Below are 22,500 nucleotides of genomic sequence, written 5' to 3' on the forward strand. Positions count from 1 at the left end.
AGGAGAGAAAAAGAAGACGCAAATATCTGCCATATTTCTCGAAAACTTTATTCAAAGTTATTCACCTCACTGTCAATAAGGTGTACAGTTAATTCTGTGCCATATTACTGGGCCTGCCCATTGCTGGCAATGGACTTTGAGACAACCCTTTTTCTGACACCAAAAGTTACTCTTTTCAAAACATACCGAACTCCCAATACTTGTGGAAGTATTGCATGCACCACTTTCCCATCGATCTTTAAATCTGAACTTCCATTATTAATCTGGATGTTACAATGAAGTCATTTTAACAAAGTATGACTGTACAAATCAAAGTACCACTAGTTAATATTAGACAAGAGTATTTTACAAACACTACATTACATATTACCTTGCAATGTGAAACATTACATTTCATATTTGTGTACGTTTATTTTAGATAACTGAGACTTCACAGAATTTAATAGCAAATAAAGTTTTAAAAATTGAATTCTGTACATTAGTTCCAACTAGCTCTATTTTACAATCTATAAGGCTCATGTCATAGTTCAGCACCAAAAATATCTACAGAACTGTCTAGCCAGTCTTATTCGGACCTTGTGATAGTTTTCTTAAGGTGGAAGTCTGAGAAAATGCTTTATAGATCCTACTTCCAGATCTAAGCGGAATACTCATTTTGGCTGATTAAACTATGTAAAAACTTGGGTTTTACCTTTTTATTTTCATTAAACAGATTTTTTTTAAAAAAGGAAAAGAATACTTACACAGTCTTTCGGTTGCATTTATAACACTGACACATCAGAGTAACTAGCGCCTTGCCCTATCCTTCCTTTTTAAAATTTTTAAAAGGCAGCCAGAAAAATGTTTTGTTTATTCTTCAAAATAGGGTACACAGAAGGACTGCAGCAACAAGCTTCCTCATACACAAGTTCCAGTAACATCTCAGTGTTTTTCCACCTCGTCCAGCATGAACGGATTCAGGGCAGACCTAGAGCCACACTCAGAGCTGAAACACACCAGGCCGCCCTCCCAGGCCCGCTCAGGGCCAGCCTCTCCGCTCAGGCCCTGCAATCACTCGCCACTGCTGCATGGATTTAAAGCCACATTCCAGTTTCCAACTCTTCTCTCCAGAATGTACAGAGTTTAGAAAAACAACGTTTGTCTTGCCATTTTCAAACAGGGTTTGTGTATATCACATGTAAGAGCACATTCCTTAAACTAGAAACTTTTTATCAAAAACCACAGGTACTTTCAGTAATCTTGTTTGTTCAAAGTATAAAATTCTTATCCATTCAAAAAAATTAAAATCGAAGACCAGTACCTCTGCTCCTTTCTGCCAGAAACAAACGACTCATCAAACCACATTTAAAAACTAAGCTTCATGCATACGAATGGCCGGAGAGGTATGAAGTTTTGCAGAGCCCTTAACATCATGGAGTACAGTAAGCATCAGCGAGACTCAATAGGAAGCGAATTAGCAAACTGAGCAGAGACTTTCCCAAGAACACGATAGTTTTCCAGGCTCCATGTCAGTCACAAAATTTTAAGCAACATGTAATCCTTTAATATTGTCCCAGACATCCCATTCCCAACGGTTCCCATACATGCCCACCCTGCCCGCCCACACGGGCCTTCCCCGCATGGCACGGCAGTTAATGCTCCCCGTTGCTGATGACAGCTGCTTCTGGCTCTGCTGCCGTCCCCGGGAGCCGTGGCACTTTCTTCGCAGGACTTGGAATGTGCTAAAAATCAATGGGAGAAGCCGCCTCAGGTCACTGCTGCTTTGAGTCATGGTGTTAATGCAGGTTCCAGTAGAAAAGCAGAGCGCAACCTTGGAGGTTTATGCTAAATATATTCTATATAACTGTTCACAGCGGGAACTGAACACCATTCTTTACCTTATGGTGAACTCATACAACTATCAACACAGCAAGAGAGGGGGAGGCCAGAGACCCACCAGCCACGGCCTGTACTTGTTACATTTCCCATTCACAACCCAAACGCCGGAAGGTTGACCTGCTACCTAATTTGTATAATAGCAAGAAGCAAGATTATGTTCAACAAGTTCGTGCTGAGGAGATGTAATAAATAACTGCAAGGTTATAAAGTCCTCAAATTTGAACCTGGCTATGATCCTCGTCAAGCCATTTAACTTCTTACACCCTCATCTCTAAAATGGGCATAGTATCATTAACCAAAAGGCCATTTTGATAAGGATTAAATTAGAAAATGAAAATAAAGTACCGAGCACAGTAGGAATTCAAAGCACAGCTATTATTGCCACCTCCCGGCAACTTTGGAGACCACTTTGTCAACGGCCCAAGAGAAGAGAGGTGAGGGCTGCAACACCCTATCCTTATGTGCTCTCCCAAGATGTGTCACAAATGAGCCTCTCTCTAGACCCGTCTTCCCCTCAATTCTGGTATTATTAAAACTTGAAAATGATAACCATTTAAATGCAAGGACTTTATAAAACTGGGAAAGGGCACAGCTGGAACCCAAGCCCCAAGCCCGCTCTGAATCTCTCTTTCTGATATTCCCACAGGTAGGCCCCCCACGCCCAGCAATCTGGGGATGTAAATGTCCCCCCACCAAAGCCCACGACCAACCACCACACGCTCCCTGTACCTCAGTGGCTGTGCTTGAATGCACAAGTCCTACTCCTTCATTCAAAGTGTTGGCATTTGGAGAGGGTCGCCGGGCGTAAGTTCTCCTGTGCTTTTCATCCACTCGAACCAGGTACCATGTTCCTTCAAAAAGGGAATCTATGGAACTCTGGGGAATGTAGTTGCCTGAAGGAAAGGCGGAGAATGTGAACAATTAGTTATGGTACACAGCTTACCTGGTAATAAACTGAAGAGTTGCATATTTTCCTACAATTTTCACCAACATCAGGTTTGTACTGAATACAGCCTAGATCTGTGGATAACCGTATCTTTATGTGGTATGTTTCATGTTGTTACAGGCTTTGGGGTGTATATGTGTGTATATTAACAACAGAATATTTTACCCAGGTGATGAGTGTCCTCTCTGAGCTTCATGCTTTCTGAAAAAGCAGCTGGTGCCACACACGTCCTTGAGTCGAGCCTCGATTTAAGGTCACATAGACTTGCTGTGATTTTATCAAGAGCAGAACCTAAAATAGTAAAGAATTCCAACATTAAAAGATTAAAAATAGCATGCCCGAAAGCCTAAGCAAAATATTGCCAAATGTTAAAAAAAACCCACTTTCACTGCTTGTTAAAACTACTGGCTATCGTTTAAAGATAAGATGGTATCTACCGCCCCAGCCGGTGTGGCTCAGTTGGCTGGGGCATCATCCTGTGCACCAAAGGGTCATGGGTTTGATTCCTGGTCAGGGCACAGACCCAGGTTGTGGTTGGGGTGCATACAGGAGGCAACCAAGCAGTTACTCACGTTAATGTTTCTCTTTCTCTCTAAAAATCAATTCTAAAAAACTATCCTATATAATAAAAGCCTAATATGCTAAGTGTCTGGTTGTCTGGTCGGCTGTTCAACCAATCAAATAATATGCTAATGATATGCTAAGACCGCTCAACCGCTTGCTATGACGTGCAGTAATCACTAGGGGGCAGACAGTCAACTGGTTGCTATGATGTGCACTGACCACCAGGAGGCAGACGCTCTGACTGGTAGGTTAGCTTGCTGCTGGGGTCCGGCCAATAGGGACTGAGCAAGACAGGCGGACACACAGTCCCTCCCCAGCTGGCCAACATCCCGAGTCTCTCCCTGGCCCCGGCTGTTGTAAATACGGGTGCTGGTGGGCCACATTATTATGGCAGAGGGCGCCAAAAGGGGGAAATCAGAAAATCTGAGTAGAAATGACTCAACAATTCCTGTAGGATACCCAGTGGGATCTCTTGGCCTGGCCTGCACCCTCTCACAATCTGGAACCCCTAGGGGGATGTCAGAGAGCTGGTTATGACCTGATCCTGCAGGCCAGGCTGAGGGACCCCACTGGTGCACAAATTCATGCACCGGGCCTCTAGTGTATATAGATATTTAAAGATAAGATGGTATCTATCTGACACAGCTTCTATGACCTCTGACTAGATACCTGTTCAGTGTCAGCCAGTGCACAAGTTTTTAAACAGGTGAGGTTGATACTATAAATAACTTGTATAGAGGCAGTTTTTAAAGCAGTGCCAAGTCTACCATCATTCTGTTTTTGCTCCTTCTACCACAGAGAAGGCACAGAAGTTTCCTTAAAAGTAGCCAAGACCATAAAGTTAGGAAAACTAGATAACTTAAATATTAGTGAACAGTAAGAAATGATTTGTTATTCACTCATGTGATCAGACTCAATCATTAAACACTCAAAAAGCTGCCTGCCTTAAGTAGATATGCTTCCTTTCCCCCGACTACATGTTGAGAACACGAGATGAAAGGTAAAGTTATTTGCCAAAAGAAGGAAAAATCAAAACACTCCACCATAAAATGTTTAAACTGGTATTTTTTCCTGATTTGGAAGGGTGGAGAGAAGCTATCCTCAGGCAGACAGAGCTGCCCTTCACCGAGGTAAGGCAGATTCTTAGATGAGAGTAAAACCCAGCTGTGTGGGAAGAATACTGACACTGAAATGCAGCAACGCCCTGTGGGACAGACGCCCTGTGGGACAGACGGAGCGTGCTTGAGAAGCTGTTGGACAACCTGCCCAGAACAGGCTCCCACACATTCTTGTTGAAAGACTTGGTGCTTACCTGGGGTGGCATCTTGGGTAACTTTAAGGGAGTACAGGGTGGCAGCCAAGCCAGAGCCATAGGAGAACACGCCAATCCTCTTCCCTGCCAGCTGCTGCGGCGAGTACCTGTGCAGGGGAGGAGCCAGGAAACTTAACTGATGTGAAACAACAGTGTGCAGAAAGCTCTGAGCTGGACTAGGAATTCGTCCTATAGCCTGAGGGACCTAACCTAAAGCTTGACTTGACAGCTAGCCCACAGAACCAAGCTGTTCATCTCTTTGAGGAGGAGGGGGCTTATGAAAGTTATTTTACCATAAAATAAGTCACCTTGTCAACTGGGCATTTCTGGTTCAACTGCTGGTCAGGAATAATAAAACCATGAGAACAGGAGCCAGAAAAGCCAGTGTGCCTAGTTGGTGTGGCTCAGTGGCTGAGTGTTGACCTATGAACCAGGAGGTCATGGTTTGCCCAATCAGGGCATATTCCTGGGTTGTGGGCCTGATCCCCAGTGGGGGGTTTGCAGGAAGAAACTAATCCATGATTCTCTCATCATTGATGTTTCTGTCTCTCTATCCCTCTCCTGTTCTCTCTAAAATCAATAAAAATATGTGGGTTTTTTTTAAAGCCATGTTGACATGAAATACTATGGAATAACGGTAGCCTCACCCCATATATTCTTTAAGTCAATGGACAATAGGCTAGAGAGCCTGGAAGTACAATTTCCGTGACGTGGCACCGAAGCTGGTCTTAGAATCCTAACATTCCCTGAATGAGGGGAGTTAGTAGCGGAAAGTGATACTTACTGGGCCAGAACAGAGGCAAGGGAGCCATACACGGAGGACGTGTACATGTTTCCATTCTGATTGGATACGAGCAAAGATGCCTTCGTTTTCTGATTGAAGAGGTCAGAACTAGCCTTCATAAATGCCTTTTCCACATCTCTATCAAAGTAAGTATCTTCTAATTTAACATCCCTGAAAGATTTGTAAAAGACAGCTTTAGTGTTCAAAGACTCCATGTTTATTGTATTAGTGTACCCAATTACTATTCTCATCTCCAAGTGTGTATGATTCTGTTCTTTATGATTCCATTTGTTAAAGGCCAGGTAGTAGCATGCTAATTGATATGGAAGATTTAACAGTTGTAAACAGATAATCCTTTTTCTCAAAGTTTTTAATAACCAAGTTAAGACAACTTGCTTCTAATGGGTTAATACACACACTAAAGTGTTGCTGTCACCAAAAAAAATATACTATTTTGAGTCCATAATAATGTCTATTGAGTTAGGAGAATCATTGTATTACAGGAGCCAAGTCTTAAAAAGTGAGTAGAATTTCATCAGATGGAGAAGGGGTAGGTGAGGAAAAGTGGAAGGAGGTTGGCAGTGAGCCTGAACAGTGCGGAAGCTATGGCAGGGAGGCCGACTCTGACCGTGACAGTGAGCAGATGAATCTGGGGCCCAGGGCTGGGGAGAGGCAGGAGGAGAGTGAAGAGGCTGTTGTAAGTATAGGTGCTGGTGGGCCACATTATCATGCTGATGACGGAGGGTGCCAAAAGGGGGAAATCAGAAAAGCTGAGTAGAAATGACTCAACAATTCCTGTAGGTAAGCCACCACTTTTCTCTGGGACTCAGTTTCTTCACTGATGACACAAAAAGGTTAGACTAGATTACTTCTAAAATCCTTTGGACTCTAAAAATTTGAGGACTGTACAAATAATAGTTTAACAGATAGGTATAAGAAATGCTCTCATATAGGAGGAAAAAACCCTAACATTCCCCCTTACCCAAAGGCTTCCAGGCCACCATAGATGCTATTTTTATCTCTGTTCTGGTCATTCAGGAAGTCATTCAGCATCATCCGAGCCAGAGATTTCTGAACCAGTTTACAGTATGGTGAGTGGAAGATCATGAAGCTGAAATCGTTCAAGGTAAAATCTCTATCATTTCCCTCTGAAAAAGAAATCCAAAGACATTATGAAATTCATGTAATTGACTTTTGAAGTTTTATTTTTGAACAGGGCTAGGATGTTTTTGTATCTTTAAATCACAACCAAAAATATACTGTACAATGAAATACCTGTGTGGTTTAAAATGCTTATCAAAAAGACAGTCAGAGATAGAATATACACTACCATATTACTGGTTTTCAGAGGTAACAGTCAAAACCCATTAGTGGATTATGTAATCAAGTTAGTGGGTCAGGGCTAGGAGTTTTTTATCTTAAAAAATTATAGTTTAAAAAAATTAAATAGAAAATAAGCTGCATAATTCACAGCATGGATGAGCAATTTCATGACACTTTTCTTTGGGTTCAGCACACACAAAGGATGTAAAGTGTATTTCTCACTGCATGTCCTAATAGTCATAGAATCGCCATAGCCTTCAATACAGGCTGCTCAGCAGTGCCCATTTTACAGACTGCAGCAATGCTGCTTGTCCAGATCCACCAGGTGTCTGAATATACTTCTAACCCTCTCTCACAACCTCATAAAGCCAAGCTGGACTATGGGAAAAGTATATTTTATCTGATAATACTGTGCGTTGTAACAGCACTGACTCAATACTGCCCTTTTCCGTACCTCAGAACTCCTTTGGCTGAGCCTGTCTCCTCCTGGAAAAGATATGCTGTATCCAGAAGAAGAAAAAAGCAGCTATGTCTATTTCTTTCCCTAGTCAAAATACATGCCCGGTTTTTAGGCAGTCTGTACTGGTCAGAAAGCAGTGCCTGAATTAATACCTAAGACTGTGCTGTGTCCTGCTGAAGTTCTGACCGTCAGAATGTTGTTTCGTAGACAATGTGCCGTGACGTGACCATCTTCCTCCACACTGTAATCAAGTTACTCTGCGAAGTCTGCCACCCTTTTGAGTGGTCATCAAAGACACAGACTGCCTGTGGCTCACCAAGTGTCTCAAAGCATGTGCCCGAGCTTATACCGTCATTACTTTTATTCTAAAAAGCTACGCAGCTTTAAAAAAGCTATTCAGCCTAGATTCTGAAAACTATTAAAAAGTATACCACTGGGGAGAAAAAAAGAACCTTTTCAGGGTTAAAGATGGAGATTAATGATGACATAAAAAAGCCAATATGAACCCACAGGTCAAGTACAAATGGGGGGAGAAATTGACCTTCTTACAGCTTTCTCTGGGCACAGTCACAAACGAAAACCCGTGGAAGGACCTTTCACAAAAGATGAACAAAATTCAAGCTACTTTCTTTTACCCTACTTTTTAGTTTTCTTACTGGGGATAAGTCGGCCTAAGTACTGGTGCAGAGATATCTCATTGCCAAAGCTTACCTCTTTTCCTAAATTACACATTCCCCAAAACTACAGGAAATGCCACTTGGCGGGTGAGGAAGACATGGTTAAAGGACTCTGATTGATGAAGCATGCCCATGAGCAGTTTCTCACTGAAGACACCCAGACGGTTGTCTACACAGACCAAGCTGAGGAGAGCGGCGGAAACCCACCTTTCTGCCACTGGGCACGGATCTTTTTGCGGTAGACAGAGTAGCAGCGGTCTAATGCACTGAGGTAGCACTGGATGGAGAGTCTCCCATCCACGATGGGATATTCGGAAAGCATGTCAGGCTTGTAAAAGTCATAGGCATGTTGCATGTGTGTCCCACGAAGTCCTATTAGAACCAAAAAGGAAGATGTCCATGGATTTCTGCTTCTTGATGTCAGCATGCTAGCAAGCATTACTGGGCCCTCCTTAACTAGTTAGCTCTCGCCTCTTGCAGCATAAGCATGACAAGGTGGAGCCAATAGTAACTGAAACAACTGTATCCACAATAGGCCTAAGACTCCTCGGCTATACATTTTCATGCAAGCTTCATAAATCTAACTGGGAGACATCGATTGCTTTACTAAACTGAAATAAAGCTTGCCACTTGCTGTGTGACTACGGGCAAGTGCTTCCTTTAAGTTATTCCTTAAACCCATTTTACTTCTCTGCAAAATGGGCATGACATTGCTCATCTCACACAATTGCTATGAAGACTAAATATGATAATACAAAGAAAGCACTTAGCAAGTAGTGTCTGCTGTGAATGACCACTCAGTAAGCACTAGCTTCTATTTTCAAATTTCTCAGCATATTGTGCTAATTTAAAAAAACAAAAACATTCCCACTCACCTCGTTCAAAAATTAAAGGAGCATTTGGCCCAATGAGCAGAGCAATGGCTCCGACGCCACCTGTAGGCCGAGCATTTCCTGTGGCATACACGGCAATATCTCCTGCAACTACCAGGGCGTACCGTCCTGAAAAACATCATCAGTGCAAAAGAAGGTGATCCATACTGTAAATATTACACGTGGAAACTGAAGTGTTACATTTCCCCCAGAATATGCTTTTCCCATCTTTGGAAAATGGGCCCTGGCCGGGTGGCTCAGTTGGTTAGAAACCAAAAGGTTTCTGGTTCAATTCCCAGCCAGGACACATACCTAGGTTGAGAATTCAATCCTCAGTTAGGGCATGTACAGGAAGCAACCAATTGATGTTTCTCTTTCACATCAATGTTTCCCTCTCTCTCTAAAATCAATAAAAAGTACATATCCTTGGGGTGAGGATTAAAAAAAAAATGGTCTAAGTTTTGATAAGGTAATATCCTACATGATAAAGATAACAGATTCATAATGCAGATATGCTAAAAGTCTTAGCTATCTTCCTGGACATATGCCAACAAGCGTAAGTGGTAACGTTTGCATATGGCATTAATTAAAAGGTCATCTGGGCCATGGGCTCGATTCCAGTCAAGGGCACATGCCCAGATTGCGGGCTTGATCCCCAGTATGGGGTGTGCAGGAGGCAGCCTATCAATGATTCTCTCTCTTTCCGCCTTCCTCTCTGAAATCAATAAAATATATTTTAAAATTTTTTTAAAAAAAGGTCCTCTGGGCCTATTCATCCTCAGAGATTGTTTCTTTGGAATAGAGACCTAACGCACCATCCCAGGAGCTGGACTCGATCCAGTTCACCGCATTGAAGACAGCGGCCGTGCCTCCGTAGCAGGCGTTCGTGGTGTCTATTCCTTCTACATCTGTGTTCCCAGACTCCTCAAAGAGCTGCATCAAATTGGTCTTCACTGACTTGGATTTGTCGATGATTGTCTCTGTTCCGACTTCCAGCCGCCCAATGCAATCATAAGAAAGGCCATTTCTCTCCATGAGGTTCTGAACCACAGTCATGCAAAGAGAGTTGATATCTTCTCTATCCGTGCAGAAGCCCATCCTGGCCTGGCCCAAGCCAATAGTATACTTTCCAGCATCTACACCATCGTATTTTTCCAACTCGGCTTGATCAACATATTGAGAAGGAAAATAGATCTCAAGGGCAACAATGCCCACATCTTTTGGCCAGGAGGCTTCTGCATTCAAAGGAAGTGACCCAGGCATGGTGCGAGAGCTTCAGGGAGAAGAAGAGAAGAACATTATTTCAGGTTCTAAACTGTTAAGTTCAAATTTGAGAAATCGCCATTAAGAGTTCAACTATCACCTAAAATATTAGTTTACTTTTTTAAGTTCATCATACTTTACTTAGGGCAGTCAATTTTAAATATAGCAATTACAGTAAGAATGAAGTACTATTATTCAAAATTATCATCTTTCAGAAAAGCTTGCACTTTATTCAAAATTAGACATCTTTAATATATTTTGTTGATTTTTTAACAGAGAGGGATAGAGAGCTAGAAACATCGATGAGAGAGAAACATCGATCAGCTGCCTCCTGCACACCCCTGACTGGAGATGTGCCCACAACCAAGGTACATGCTCCCGATCAGAATCGAACCCGGGACCCTTGAGTCCGCAGGCCGATGCTCTATCCACTGAGCCAAACCAGTTAGGGCCAAAACTATACATCTTTAGATTTAAAGTATGATTATTAGAAATAAAGAAAACTCAAATAAGATTCTTCCATGTTGTAAAGAACTATGTGATATCTCTCTCTCTCTCTCCCTCTCTCTCTCTCTCTCCCCCTTCCACTCTCTCTAAAAATCAATGGAAAAATACCCTTGGGTGAGGATTAACAATAAAAAGTGTTTTTATTGAGATGAGAGAGGGAGAGAGAGGGAGAGAAAGAAAAAACAAATCGATGTAAGAGCATACCATTGGCTGCCTCCCACAGGCACCCAGATCAGGGATCAAGCCTGCAACCTGGGCATGTGCTCTGACTGGAAACAGAAATGTGATTTCCTCGTTGATAGGTCAATGCTCAACCAGTGAGCCATGCCAGCCAGGCTCTTTTACAAATATATATATTTTAGTGATTTTAAAGAGAAAGGGAGAGGGAAGGAGAGACAGAAACATCAATGAGAATCACTGATCGGCTGCCTCCTGCATACCCCCCATTGGGGATCGAGCCTGCAACCCCAACATGTGCCCTGACCAGGAACCAAACCATGACCTTCTGGTTCATACATTGACATTCAACCACTGAGCAACACTGGCTGGACTAAATTTCTTTAAAGGGGAAGGAAAGGTACACTTTCACCACAGCTCTGGAAACCTTTAAAGCTATCTTCCAACAAGAACGTACCAACAAGAAAGTACCAACAAGACTCAAGTCTGTTCTAAAGCAAAGGCTCAACCCTCCCAGCGAAAGATTTTTACATTAGTCCATTAAACACAAAATTAGCATTAACTAGTATTTCAAGCTAGGGTGTAACCCTGTACAGGGTTTGAGGCTGTGTGGCACATAGGAATGGTTATCTGCCCTGGGGTAAAAATTAAATTCCCCCTTCCTTTCGAGAGGACACTCCTTAGCAGCAGGACAGGGTGCCATACCTGTGTGAGCGACAAAGAACTTCAGTCTCCAGGTCTGTCACTGTTTCCTCCTTCAGGCACTAGGAATTTCAAATAAGAACTTCGTTTAAAGTCATAAATTACCACATGAATTCAAAGAACAACTTCAAAGTGAGTTAAACATTTCCTTATCCAATTACATAATGTAGTACAGAATTTGACCTTGCTTAGGAAAAATGTTACCTAATGCTTATAAACCTTTCCCCCTTTATTGTATTAGCTCTTATAGGGGCAGGTTCAGACCTCAGGATTTTTCAAACAAAATACTTATCTTTCTAGCAAGATGTAATTATCCTCATTTACTCACTCATGCTTCTAGTTTTCAACTCTGCGGCATTCAGCCACATTCATTTGCCCCAACCTTTTAGAGTGATTTCCCCTTAGTGCTTGTATTGAAAAGACAAGCATTTGACACTTCAAGGCCAAGGAACATCAAAATTTATCAACATTTAAAATGAGTAGAAACAGTGCAGAATCTCAGAGAGAAGGGGAGGGAGGTGTGAGGTAATCAACCAAAGACCTTGTATGCAAATATGCAAAAACTAAGGACACAGATAATAGGGTAGTGAAGACGGGGTAGGGGTGGGAGGCAGGGGCAGGTCAGAGAGGGTCAATGGGGGAAGAAGGGAGACATCTGTAATACTTCCAACAATGATTATTTTAAATAAACAGAGTGGAAAGAAAATGGGATGATGACCTGCAGCACTTCCTTTAGTCCACGTGTGCTGTAGGGTGGTCACTTGAGACAACAGTTCCTGTGTAACAGTTTCCTTTGCTCTCTAAGTGCTGGCCCACTTGGCATTGGCCCAGAGGCTACAATGAGATGCTATTTAGTAAAGCTTTACTTTCTTCACATCAGATCATTTAAGAGCTCTTCACAGACTTCGTACCGTTTACTTCATTACGTTTAACCTCACCTCCCAAAATCAATCAATCCTGCCCTGGCCAGTGTGGCTCAGTTGGCTGGAGCGTCACCTCCGTGCACCAAAAGGTGGCAGGTTCAATCCCCAGGTCAGGGCACATGCGGGAGGCAGTTGATCGATGTTTCTCTCACATAGATGTTGATGTTTCTCTCTCTCTTCCTCTCTCTAAAATTCCACAAAACCTCTTTGATTAAAGTATTAAATACACACTTTGAAAAAATAACCTATTTTTTGTTCTTTATTCTCTCATCTTATGCTGTGTAGTCTGCAAATTAAGCAGACCATGCAGACCAGTTCTCACTGGTGGGGGGAAAGCATGATTCCCTCTGTATGTTGAGACTACTTAAATAGTAGTAATATTTCTTTTTTTAAAAAAAATATATTTTATTGATTTTTTACAGAGAGGAAGGGAGAGGGATAGAGAGTTAGAAACATCGATGAGAGAGAAACATCAGCTGCCTCCCACACACCCCCTACTGGGGATGTGCACGCAACCCAGATACATGCCCTTGACCAGAATCGAACCCGGGACCCTTCAGTCCGCAGGCCGACGCTCTATCCACCGAGCCAAACCGGTTAGGGCAGTAATACTTCTTCTTGAAGCCATGTACGCATACCCATTCGACACTATTTATGCCAAGGAAATTTCCCCTAACTGCTGATATTCCTTCTTTCAATTTTAATTATTCAAACTGGGGAAGAAGGAGAGCATATGAGATCTTGGTCCTCAGTATATGTCGCCAGTTTGGCTCAGATAAACTCTTATAAAAATTCAAAAGATAATAATAATTAAATAAACTGGGCATGAATGTTGGGAGAGGGGGAAGAGGAAAGGGGAAAGAGAGGAGGGGAATGGGAGTAGAGAGAAAGAGGCGGGGAGCAGGCACTGGAGGCAAAGAAAGAGTGGAGAGTCGCCGGGGCTCCCTGGAGGAGGAGGCCTGGAGCACAAATGGAGGCAGTAAAGGCCACTGTGGGAAAGAGTCCATGGGAAAGGGATTAGGCTTCCATCCTCTTCTGTCATTGCCAGCCAGGTTCTCTGTTCTCCCTGCAACAGCCCTGCCGAAGTCTCCAACAGATTTCTTCTAGAAGGTGTTTTCAGAGCAAGTGCCAGAGCCGAGCAGCATGGGTCAGGGTCAGGACGTGGTTAATGAATCACAAGCGGCTGGGCAGGTTACCACAAAGGGTGTTTGCAAACTCCCGAGGCAATGAGTTTGGCAAAGATTAAAATGATGAGGCTGCCTAGTTCCTGCAACCATGTTCCTGCAACCATGCTTTTTTCTGGGGTTTAGTCAGTTGTTCTGAATTCCTCCTGGCTCCCCTGTAGCTTGATTCCAACAGGTGGTCAGAGAAATTCAGGACACATTTGGGTACAAGATAAACTATAAGCAGTCACCTGGCGACCTGCTCACTATTACGGGAGAGGAATCCAGGCAATTGAGAATAAGCTGCCTTTCCACCACAGGAGCAAGCAAACAAGACTGCTGTGAAGAAAGCCTTCCTGCGCGTACACTCTGGCTGGTTCTCTAAGTAGAAAACATGGATACCCCTGCCGACCCCCCCCCCCCATCCCCACCTCAGTTCCTGGTCTGCTATCAGAGAGTATACTCATATTTCAATACCTTCTTATAAGATTCCTCTTCTAGGAAAGTTTCCTAGAGTTTTCTAATCAGGGCCCTGCACTCCTGCAGCAGGCACGTCTTTCACACCAAAGTCTTCATATTCTACCCTCAAAAGAAAGCTATGAGAGGTCCTCCTACCCCCCCCCCCCCCCCAGGTTCCTAGACTCCTCTTGGGGGAAGGACTGTATTTTTAGTCTTTTGAAATCCCTTTGAGACCTTGGAGTAAAGGGCATTCAACTGCCATTTTTTAAGGGGCTGAATCTGGAGTTAAAACAATTACAGGACAAATCTTGTAGATTCAGTACTTGTAGTTGCCCTCACTAGTAAGTTCTTTTTGCTATCACTTTTAAGGTGAGCGGCAGCACCAAAGAGTGTTCAGAAAATTAGCTCTCTACTGTTGTTGTTCAAAGCAAATGGTAGGTTTCCACTGTTCCCAGATCCTAACCCGAAAAATGAAAGGAATCTAAACAGAATCAGACGAGAACATTTGTTAGTCTTACAATCATTCCCACATGCACACATCCCCAAGCACAAACCCTGCAGAGAAGACTGTGAGCTTGGAAGATTAGCTTCTCCTCTACTGCTCTAACTAGCTATACTCAGCTGATAGACAGCTAGTGAGCATCACACATGTCAAGCACTAGGATGAATAGGTGACTAAGAACGAGTCCTGCCGAAACCGGTTTGGCTCAGTGGATAGAGCGTCGGCCTGCGGACTGAAGGGTCCCAGGTTCGATTCCGATCAAGGGCATGTACCTGGGTTGCGGGCATATCCCCAGTAGGAGATGTGCAGGAGGCAGCTGATCGATGTTTCTCTCTCATCGATGTTTCTAACTATCTCTCTCCCTTCCTCTCTGTAAAAAAATCAATAAAATATATTTAAAAAAAAAAAAAAAGAACGAGTCCTGCCCTCCTCCCATTAGATTGGGTGACACATTTCTCAACCTTTTCAATCTATATCACCTTCTTGAGAAACACAGAAATATCACACCCTTCTATACTTGGTTCTTTAGGAACCCGACCTAAAATTATAAGCCTTGATATCCCTTTCTAAACGAAACTAAATAGTGATTCTGACATATAGCCCATCAAGCTCCTCCCTCCACAACCAACTTGTGTCTCCCCACATTCAGTTCCACTGGATTATGATTTTAAATAATTCTAGGGTACCAAGGAAACACGTTCCATCAACATTAGGGTTCTGCATTTCCTGTGAGAAAAGCTATCTAAAATACTGACCAAAAATTCTCAAAACCAATCCCAGTGAAGAGAAACAAGATGTGAAAGCATTCTGGAGGAATATTTAAGTAAACAAGATCAAAAGCAAGCGCCAGAATTAGCCTAACAGATGATATGGCCGTCTATGGCCTCAAACGTCACATCCATTTAACTCTCCCCAAAGGCAAACACCCTCTGAGAACTGGAGTTACCGACTAAGGTAGCATGGAACTGAACTAAACTAGAACTGAAAATGGGACAAACTTAGAAGAGAGAAACCTACAAAGGACAAACAAAACAAAAAGAATGTCTTACTCCACCCCCCACACCTCCCCTGTAGAACATGCTCTTCCTGTCCATACGAAAATAACTGAAATTTTAAAAATAAGGTTTTGATCAGAGAATGAACACAGACTGCTTAGGTGTCTCAAGCTGCAAAGACCCACTGGGCACAGGTCCGTGTTAAGGACTTTCAATCCGCCTCCTGACAGGTCCGCGCTCCATCTCAGAAGGAAAAGTCCGGTAGCTGCGTGAGCCCCTCCATTCGTCTTGATTTTGTCATTTATCTCGCTATCCTTTCTCTTGACCTGTCTGTCCCTGAAACGGAGCCGCTGGTGCTCAGCGGCAGCAGACCTGGCCAGAGCATCCCGAGCCCCGAGAGGCCCGAGGAGCCCGAAGGCCCAGGCCACAGGCAAGCACGGCAAGCAGGGGCAGCCTCTCTCTACCTGTGGTCCAAACCCCCTCCCCGGCGTGGCCCTGAGCCACCCCCTCTCTACCGCGGGCCGCGGCAGGACATGCGTTTGCAAAGGCTCCATAGGCTTGTTTGGGAATGTCCTTGACTTAACCCAAAACCTCTGGTGTGTGCAGGCCCTGTGGGTGCCTGGCCCATCACATCGTCCTGGCAGGTCAGGCCGGTCCTGAAGCTGTCGGCAGGGGGGAGGTACGGGGAAACCCTGTTTTTCAAATGGGCATAAAAATGACGGAGGCGGAAGGTGGGAGGCAGGAATCTGGTCTCTGAAGCAAGCGCCGTGAGCAGCAGCCAAGAGCGCCAGCCCTCGGCCAGGTTCCTCGCGGCCGCGATGCCGTCCTGCCCCTGCGCCCGGCTGGGGATGCTGCCCACTCCCCTTCCTCCCAGCAACTGCCCCTGGGGTGGCAGGACACACCCCCTGCCGAGCCACAGCCCGCGGGTGAGCTTCCCCGTCCCCGGGCGTCCCCTTCACTGAAGGCGGCAGGAGCGCCTTAGCAACCCAGCTCCGGTCGCGTCCCCGGCAGATGCCCACGCCCGGCCCCTGCCCTGGCACCTCCGACTCCTGGCCGACTGTGTCCCTCGAACCCATAACCTTCAACGCCCTCCCGCCCGCTCCCCTCCGCAACTCACCAGCCCACCCCAGAGCCCCCGGCTCCGCCCCACGGCCCCCCCAGGGGGTAGGGGGGCCCAGATGCCCGGCAGGGAGCCTCGCTCGGCCCTGACTCTCGGCGGCCAGGTCCCCCTCTGCCCCGAGCCGGACCGAGCCGGCCTTCTTCGGGCCTAGTCAAGGGCACCGCCTCCGCCTCCGCCTCCGCCGGCCCTCACCCCGCCCGCGGCCCCTCCGCCGTCCAGCGACGGCCCTCCGCGCGGGGCACTCACCCAGAGGTGACCGGGCGGCGGAGCGGCGAAGGGAGCGAGCCACGAAGGCGCAGGGCGCGGCGACTCCCCTCGCCACCGGCTTTATAGCCGCCCACCCGCCCGACTCCGGCAGCGCCGGGAGGCGGTGGGAGGCGGGGCAGTGGCTCAAGCAGCCAATCGCAGCCGGCAGACGAGCCCGGCAGTGCCCGCCCCCCATCCGGGCTTCTACCAATCAGAAGGAAGGTAGAGGCGGGCGCTCGCTCGGGTTTTTCCCTCGTGGCTGGAAGGGCGGGAGGAGGGGCGGTGTCCGAGTCGGAGGGCAGAGGAAGTGGGGTGAGAGAGTGACGTCGAGTGGCCCGAGAACCGGCCTGCCAATGAGAGCGCGGCGCCAGACGGCGAGAGCCAACGGGAGCGGAGTGAGAGGTTCGGCGGCCAATTGGAGCCGAGTGAGAGGAGACGGGGGCCAATGGGGCCTCCGCGTCCCACCACTGGGGAGAGATGGTCCAGTGTGGGAGGCAAGTTGGTCCTCGCTGGAGAGTCCGTCAGGTTGCCTAGCAACCAGAGCGAGGCTTCACCTGTACGATTTCTGAAAACTCGATTTTGAATTCGAGCTTAACGTTTTTCTAGTTTCCAGAGCAGCCAAGGGCGCCTGCCTTACAAGTGGGAGCAGGAGATGCCACCCAGAATTTATAAATCTGTAAATAGTCTATTTGTAAATACCCAATATTGTCACCTCTTTCAAAACTATCCTGACTTATTAAGAGATGCTATTGGGACAGTTCTTCCCAACTAAGCCTAAGAAGATAGTGTGGGGTCAGGTTAGGCAGCAGCGAGGAGAGCGAGGGCTGTGCAGGGAGGTGTGGTTCGGGGTCTGGGATTTTTGCCAGCCCAGGCACTCCGAGGAAGGGCTCCATGGGGCCTGTTCCCCACTGTTTCTTCTGAGCTTGATATGTGGTAGGTGCCAAATAAAAGGTTGTTAAAAAAAGGAAGACACCCCATAATTCTCAGCGTAGGGAATCCACAGGATAGGGACTAACTCTCCCAGAAAACAGAGAGGAGCAATTGCAACTGAGGAAATCACTGGAGTACTATTTAGGAGACTCCAAAGGAGGACCTTAGGGCCTTAAACTTGCACCCCACCCCCCAAGTGGCTTCACGGTCATTTCACTATGGGCATTCCCTTTGCTGAAGATCACTTTTCACTTGTGGTGACCACATTCCATTCTCTCCACTCTGGGTATGCATAAAGAAGTCTCTGCCCAGAAAGATCCCGCCAAAAGTCCTTTAAAAGCCGCTGACTCCCTTCACTGGGTGCTGGAGCCATCCAGGCTCAGCCACCTGGTGTGCGGATGATTCGGATGGTTCGTAATCCCTCACCACTCTGGCCTGGTGTTAGAGCCAGCCTGGGCAGACTACGGCCCGCGGGCCGGAAAAGACCGTACTCTTTTATGTAATGATGTTTACTTTGAATTTATATTAGTTCACACGAACACTCCATCCATGCTTTTGTTCCGGCCCTCCAGTCCAGTTTAAGAACCCATTGTGGCCCTCGAGTCAAAAAGTTTGCCCACCCCTGGTAGACTCTGCCTCCTCTCCTCCTCAGATAGGGACGCTCTAATACTTAGCTTTGGTGGAGAACCATGAGAGTTGTTTGTATCTCTCACACTTGAGTTGGGAAACTGTTGATAAGGGGTCACTGATGCATCGTGTAACTACTGCTATGTGAAAATTTATTATCTGCTAGAGATTCTAACCTAGTAAGAGACATGCTCAGCAGCAAGGTAGCAAAATACATTGTGGACGAAAGGGACCACATGCTAACCTGACAAGCTCAGGGAAGGCCTGCATGGTGGTCTTGCAAACTCAGAGACCTAGGGTAACAAAGGATGGTCTGAAATTAAACTTTAACTAAGAGCAGTTACGGTGGGTAGTTACGTCCTAGGCTGATATCTTTACTGACAAGGTCAACCTTCACCTAAACTGAGCCTATCTGTCTTGTTGCATCTATAACATACCATTGAAATGTCTGGGTAACTTGTAACTTCCCTTTTTCTGGACCCCTTGGGGCACAATCTAATATGCCAGGACAGATACCACAAATTCCTTCATTATTATCATGTTAATTGTTCCTGCACCCACCTAAGTATATGTCTATCATTTTACTTTTTATCCAATCCCAGAGGTTTCCCCACTTTGTTTTCTCCTGCCTCTCTAGCCTATCACCAATGGATTTCATGTAACCCACCTATGTCCCTTTCCTTTGATTGCAAATGTATAAATACAGATGTAACCCGCCATTCTCCGGAGCATTATCTCAATTCATTGAGGTTCTGCTTCCCTTCATATGTCGACAGTTTGGCTCAAATAAACTCACAAAAATTCTTTACAGGTTTCAATGGTTTTTTAGGTTAACAACATGGACAATGGAACCACTATGAAGTAGTAACGTTAAGTTATTTGGGGGAGAGGACCATTCAATAATGGTTTTCTCGCCACAATATTGCCTATTTGTTCCAGAATCAATGCCATTGCACACCTTCCTGTAGTAACTAGGTGATAAAGGGAGAAACACAGCCTGGTTGTGATCAGCAGCAATTTTGAGAGAGGAATTAAACATTCTTGGCATGTTGGAATGCATTGAAAGGCAGTTAAAGACAAACACAAGAAGGAGGATACAGCTTTGTCCTTAGGAAGGGACAGCAAATAGTTCCAACGTCAGGAGTACACATGGGAAATGATTAGCCAGATAGTCATGAGGGTGATCGTCTCGTACAACAGGAAATTCCCTCGAGGCACAGACTGTCCTTTTGATCAAATTAATCTTCAATTAAGCAAAGTGAACATGGTTATTGGTCATTGGATAACACTGAACAATGAATAACAAAATTGGTTTGTGATTAAATACAGAACATATCAATTGAATTTTAAAAGCAAGCCTCTGAGATTCTGTGAAATATAAGAGATTATACCAGGCTCCACAAATATTAGATATGGCCATGCAATTGAGGACAAAGTACAAAATGTATTTATTTTGGGAGGGGCTACACATTTGTTTGGTTTTTAGCTGCAATTTGACACAAGCATAGTGAAGTCAACATTGCACTGGAATGTGCATTTTTAAGGCATGGTAAGGTGTATGTCTTATTGTACTGTTTCTAAATGTAATGCCAAGTCGTATTGATCAAGCCCTGTAGATGCTATGCATCCAAGGCAAAGCATGACTGATTGTTCTGCCCTACTGTGTGTGTGTGTTTTCAAATTATAAAAGAAAGCTTATTCAGAAAGTCACAAAGGTAGTAGAAGTGAGCCAGCTGGGCCGAATAGGCTCAGGAAACAAGTTACAGAAGCAAAAGAAGGGCCCTTGGCACTCAGGAAAAGGGAAAGCAAAGGTAACACACCTGGAGGGGAGAGAGGGTGGGAAAGGCGGGGGTGAGCTCCCGAGAGGGACAGCGCTAATCTGCCCTATTTTGAAAGGAACAAATGCTTCTCAGGAGGTAGGAACATGTAATGATAACATTTAGTATTAGAAATGCAGCCATTGAATCAATATTTACTTTTTACCTCCTCTGTGGCGGGGATTGTGCTAGATGAGTGAGGCAAACCCTAGCTACAGGTGCTTTTTGGCATTTGAAAGTGAGGTGTGCTAAGACTGTAAAATACACACCAGATTTTAAAGACTGGGGGGTGGGGGCGGGCAGGAAGGAAGTATCCTGTTAATAATTTTTATGTTGATTATATGGAATGATAATATTTTTGTTATAGTGGGTTCAATAAACTATATTCTCAAAATTAATTTTACCTGTTTATTTTTAGTTTCTTTTTAGTTTTGGAATGTGGCTGCTAGAAAAGTAAAACGACATAAGCAGCTTCCATTTGTGCCGGACAACTGGAAGACAGACTCTGTCCTTTAAAGAGTTCAGAGTGTAAAGAGTGGAGGAGAGAAAAGGAAATATAGCAAAGGGGCGGGTTTCCAGCCTCTGACTCACTAAAGAGTGGGAGAGGGCGGGTTGGGAGGACCCTTCGACTTTGTCAGTAACGGTGTGGTCATCTGTTCAGGTGTGAACAGCTTTACTTTGCCCCAATATTCGATCAACTCAGGTTGAATTCCCTGTCAGGGCTATTTCTCCTGAAACCTTCCACTTGGCAAGGTGGCATTGGGTTTTATGAGCTTTTACTGGGTTTTTGTTACATCAGAGGAGGGGGCTCAGCCCTACTTGTGGGTTCTGGTACTAGCCTCCCTTTGCTGACCAGGCTCGGTCTTGGCTGTCCCAGTGCTGCCAAATCCTAAGGCTTCACAGCTTTCATCTGATGCCCTGCCCAGGAGTCCGCCCTCAGCTGTAGGCTCACTCAGCCCTGTTTGCAGCAAAAGCCCACAAACCCTGCCAACCAGAGTTTCAGCTCTCTTCTTTCCTCTGCATGACACGGAGCTTCTGTAATCCTTCCACAGGACCGGGGGGCTGAGGGGCCTGCCTGCACATTGGCATGTGCTCCACTCCAAAGTGGTCTGGTGGGCCCCAGGGAGGTATCTTCCTCTCTCCAGAACTCACCTCCCTGGAAAGTTCTGAATGGGAACTTGATTGAAAACCCTTCTGATTTAGCACTCCCTCCCCAACAATCCAGTGGTTTCCAACACTGCTTCCCTCTAGGGTTTTCCCTCTCAGCCCTCCTCTTGCCCATCTCTCACCCCTGAAAGGGTTACTACTGCGGGAGGATGCATGAAAGGCAGTTTTTATTTTATCTATTTACTTATTTTTTAAATCCTCACCTGATGATATTTTTCCCGTTAATTTTTTAGAGAGAGTGGAAGGGAGAGGGAGATATAGAGAGAAACCCCAAGGTGAGAGAGACACATCAATTGGTGGCCTGCATGCCCCAACCAGGGCTAGGAGCCTGCAACCAAGGAACGTGCTCTTGACCGGAATCAAACCTGGAACCTTCAGTCTGCAGGCCAACCCTCTATCCAGGGAGCCAAACCAGCTAGGGCGAAAGGCACTTTTTAAATAGCAAAATTAGCTATAGTTCAAGTGCTACACAAAGAAACATGCCCAAAGGACAAAGGAAGCTCACAGGATGGGTATCTAACCCAGCCTAGCGGTCAAGGCTTTCCAGAGCATGTGATCTTCATTCATGTAGCACATTCTGAAATCTGGATTGAGCACTAATGTGTGCCAGGCACTGTTCTGGGCTCAGGAGATCTGTGTGGTACACAAGACAGGCACGATTTCTGATCCAGGGAAGCTTGGTGGAAGAAAACTAGACACTATGTGAGAAAAGTAGCCAGTTGTGGTATCTTCAGGCAGTGATAATACAATGAAGAATGAGAGAGAAAATGACTGTGGGGTGGATAAGTGCACGGGGTGGTTAGGAAAGGTCTCTCTGGCTTAATGACACTTGAAGGATGCGAAGGAGCCAATCTATGAAACTCTGGGCAGAGTGATGCAAGGCGAGGGGCCCCAGGGGCCAGGCTTGCCTGTTTGAAGAACAGGAAACACAAGGCCCGCTGTCTGAGCTGAGTTCTGAAGGACTAACAAGACTTCTCTGGGTTGTGGAGCAGAGGGGCAGGAGGTGAGGAGGGGGAGGGGGAGTCATTGCAGAGAAAGGGAACCATCACATGTACAACGTGGGGACTGTGTCTTTCATCGAGAGTG

At 45.4% G+C, this 22,500-nt stretch overlaps 1 protein-coding gene across 2 annotated transcripts; it reads right to left on the reverse strand.

Annotated features, from left to right (window-relative positions):
* Positions 1-34: 34 nt before the first annotated feature.
* HMGCS1 (3-hydroxy-3-methylglutaryl-CoA synthase 1) lies at positions 35-16,983 on the reverse strand (the record flags this gene model as incomplete). Of its 2 annotated transcripts, XM_081089603.1 has the most annotated exons (11): positions 35-1,721; positions 2,608-2,771; positions 2,990-3,115; positions 4,701-4,807; positions 5,485-5,655; positions 6,467-6,632; positions 8,152-8,316; positions 8,820-8,945; positions 9,632-10,089; positions 11,469-11,527; positions 16,874-16,983. In XM_081089603.1, 9 exons carry the CDS (start codon positions 10,077-10,079, stop codon positions 1,632-1,634), a joined length of 1,563 nt encoding a protein of 520 aa, XP_080945729.1. In that variant the 3' UTR covers positions 35-1,631. The 2 variants fall into 2 exon arrangements, with proteins under 2 accessions (XP_080945729.1, XP_080945730.1); XM_081089604.1 differs by lacking the exons at positions 8,152-8,316; positions 8,820-8,945; positions 11,469-11,527; positions 16,874-16,983 and having other exon boundaries at positions 9,632-10,079.
* Positions 16,984-22,500: the final 5,517 nt, after the last annotated feature.

The sequence above is a fragment of the Myotis nattereri genome (genome assembly GCF_964212035.1).
Source record: "Myotis nattereri genome assembly, chromosome: 4".
Classification (NCBI taxonomy): Eukaryota; Metazoa; Chordata; class Mammalia; order Chiroptera; family Vespertilionidae; genus Myotis; species Myotis nattereri.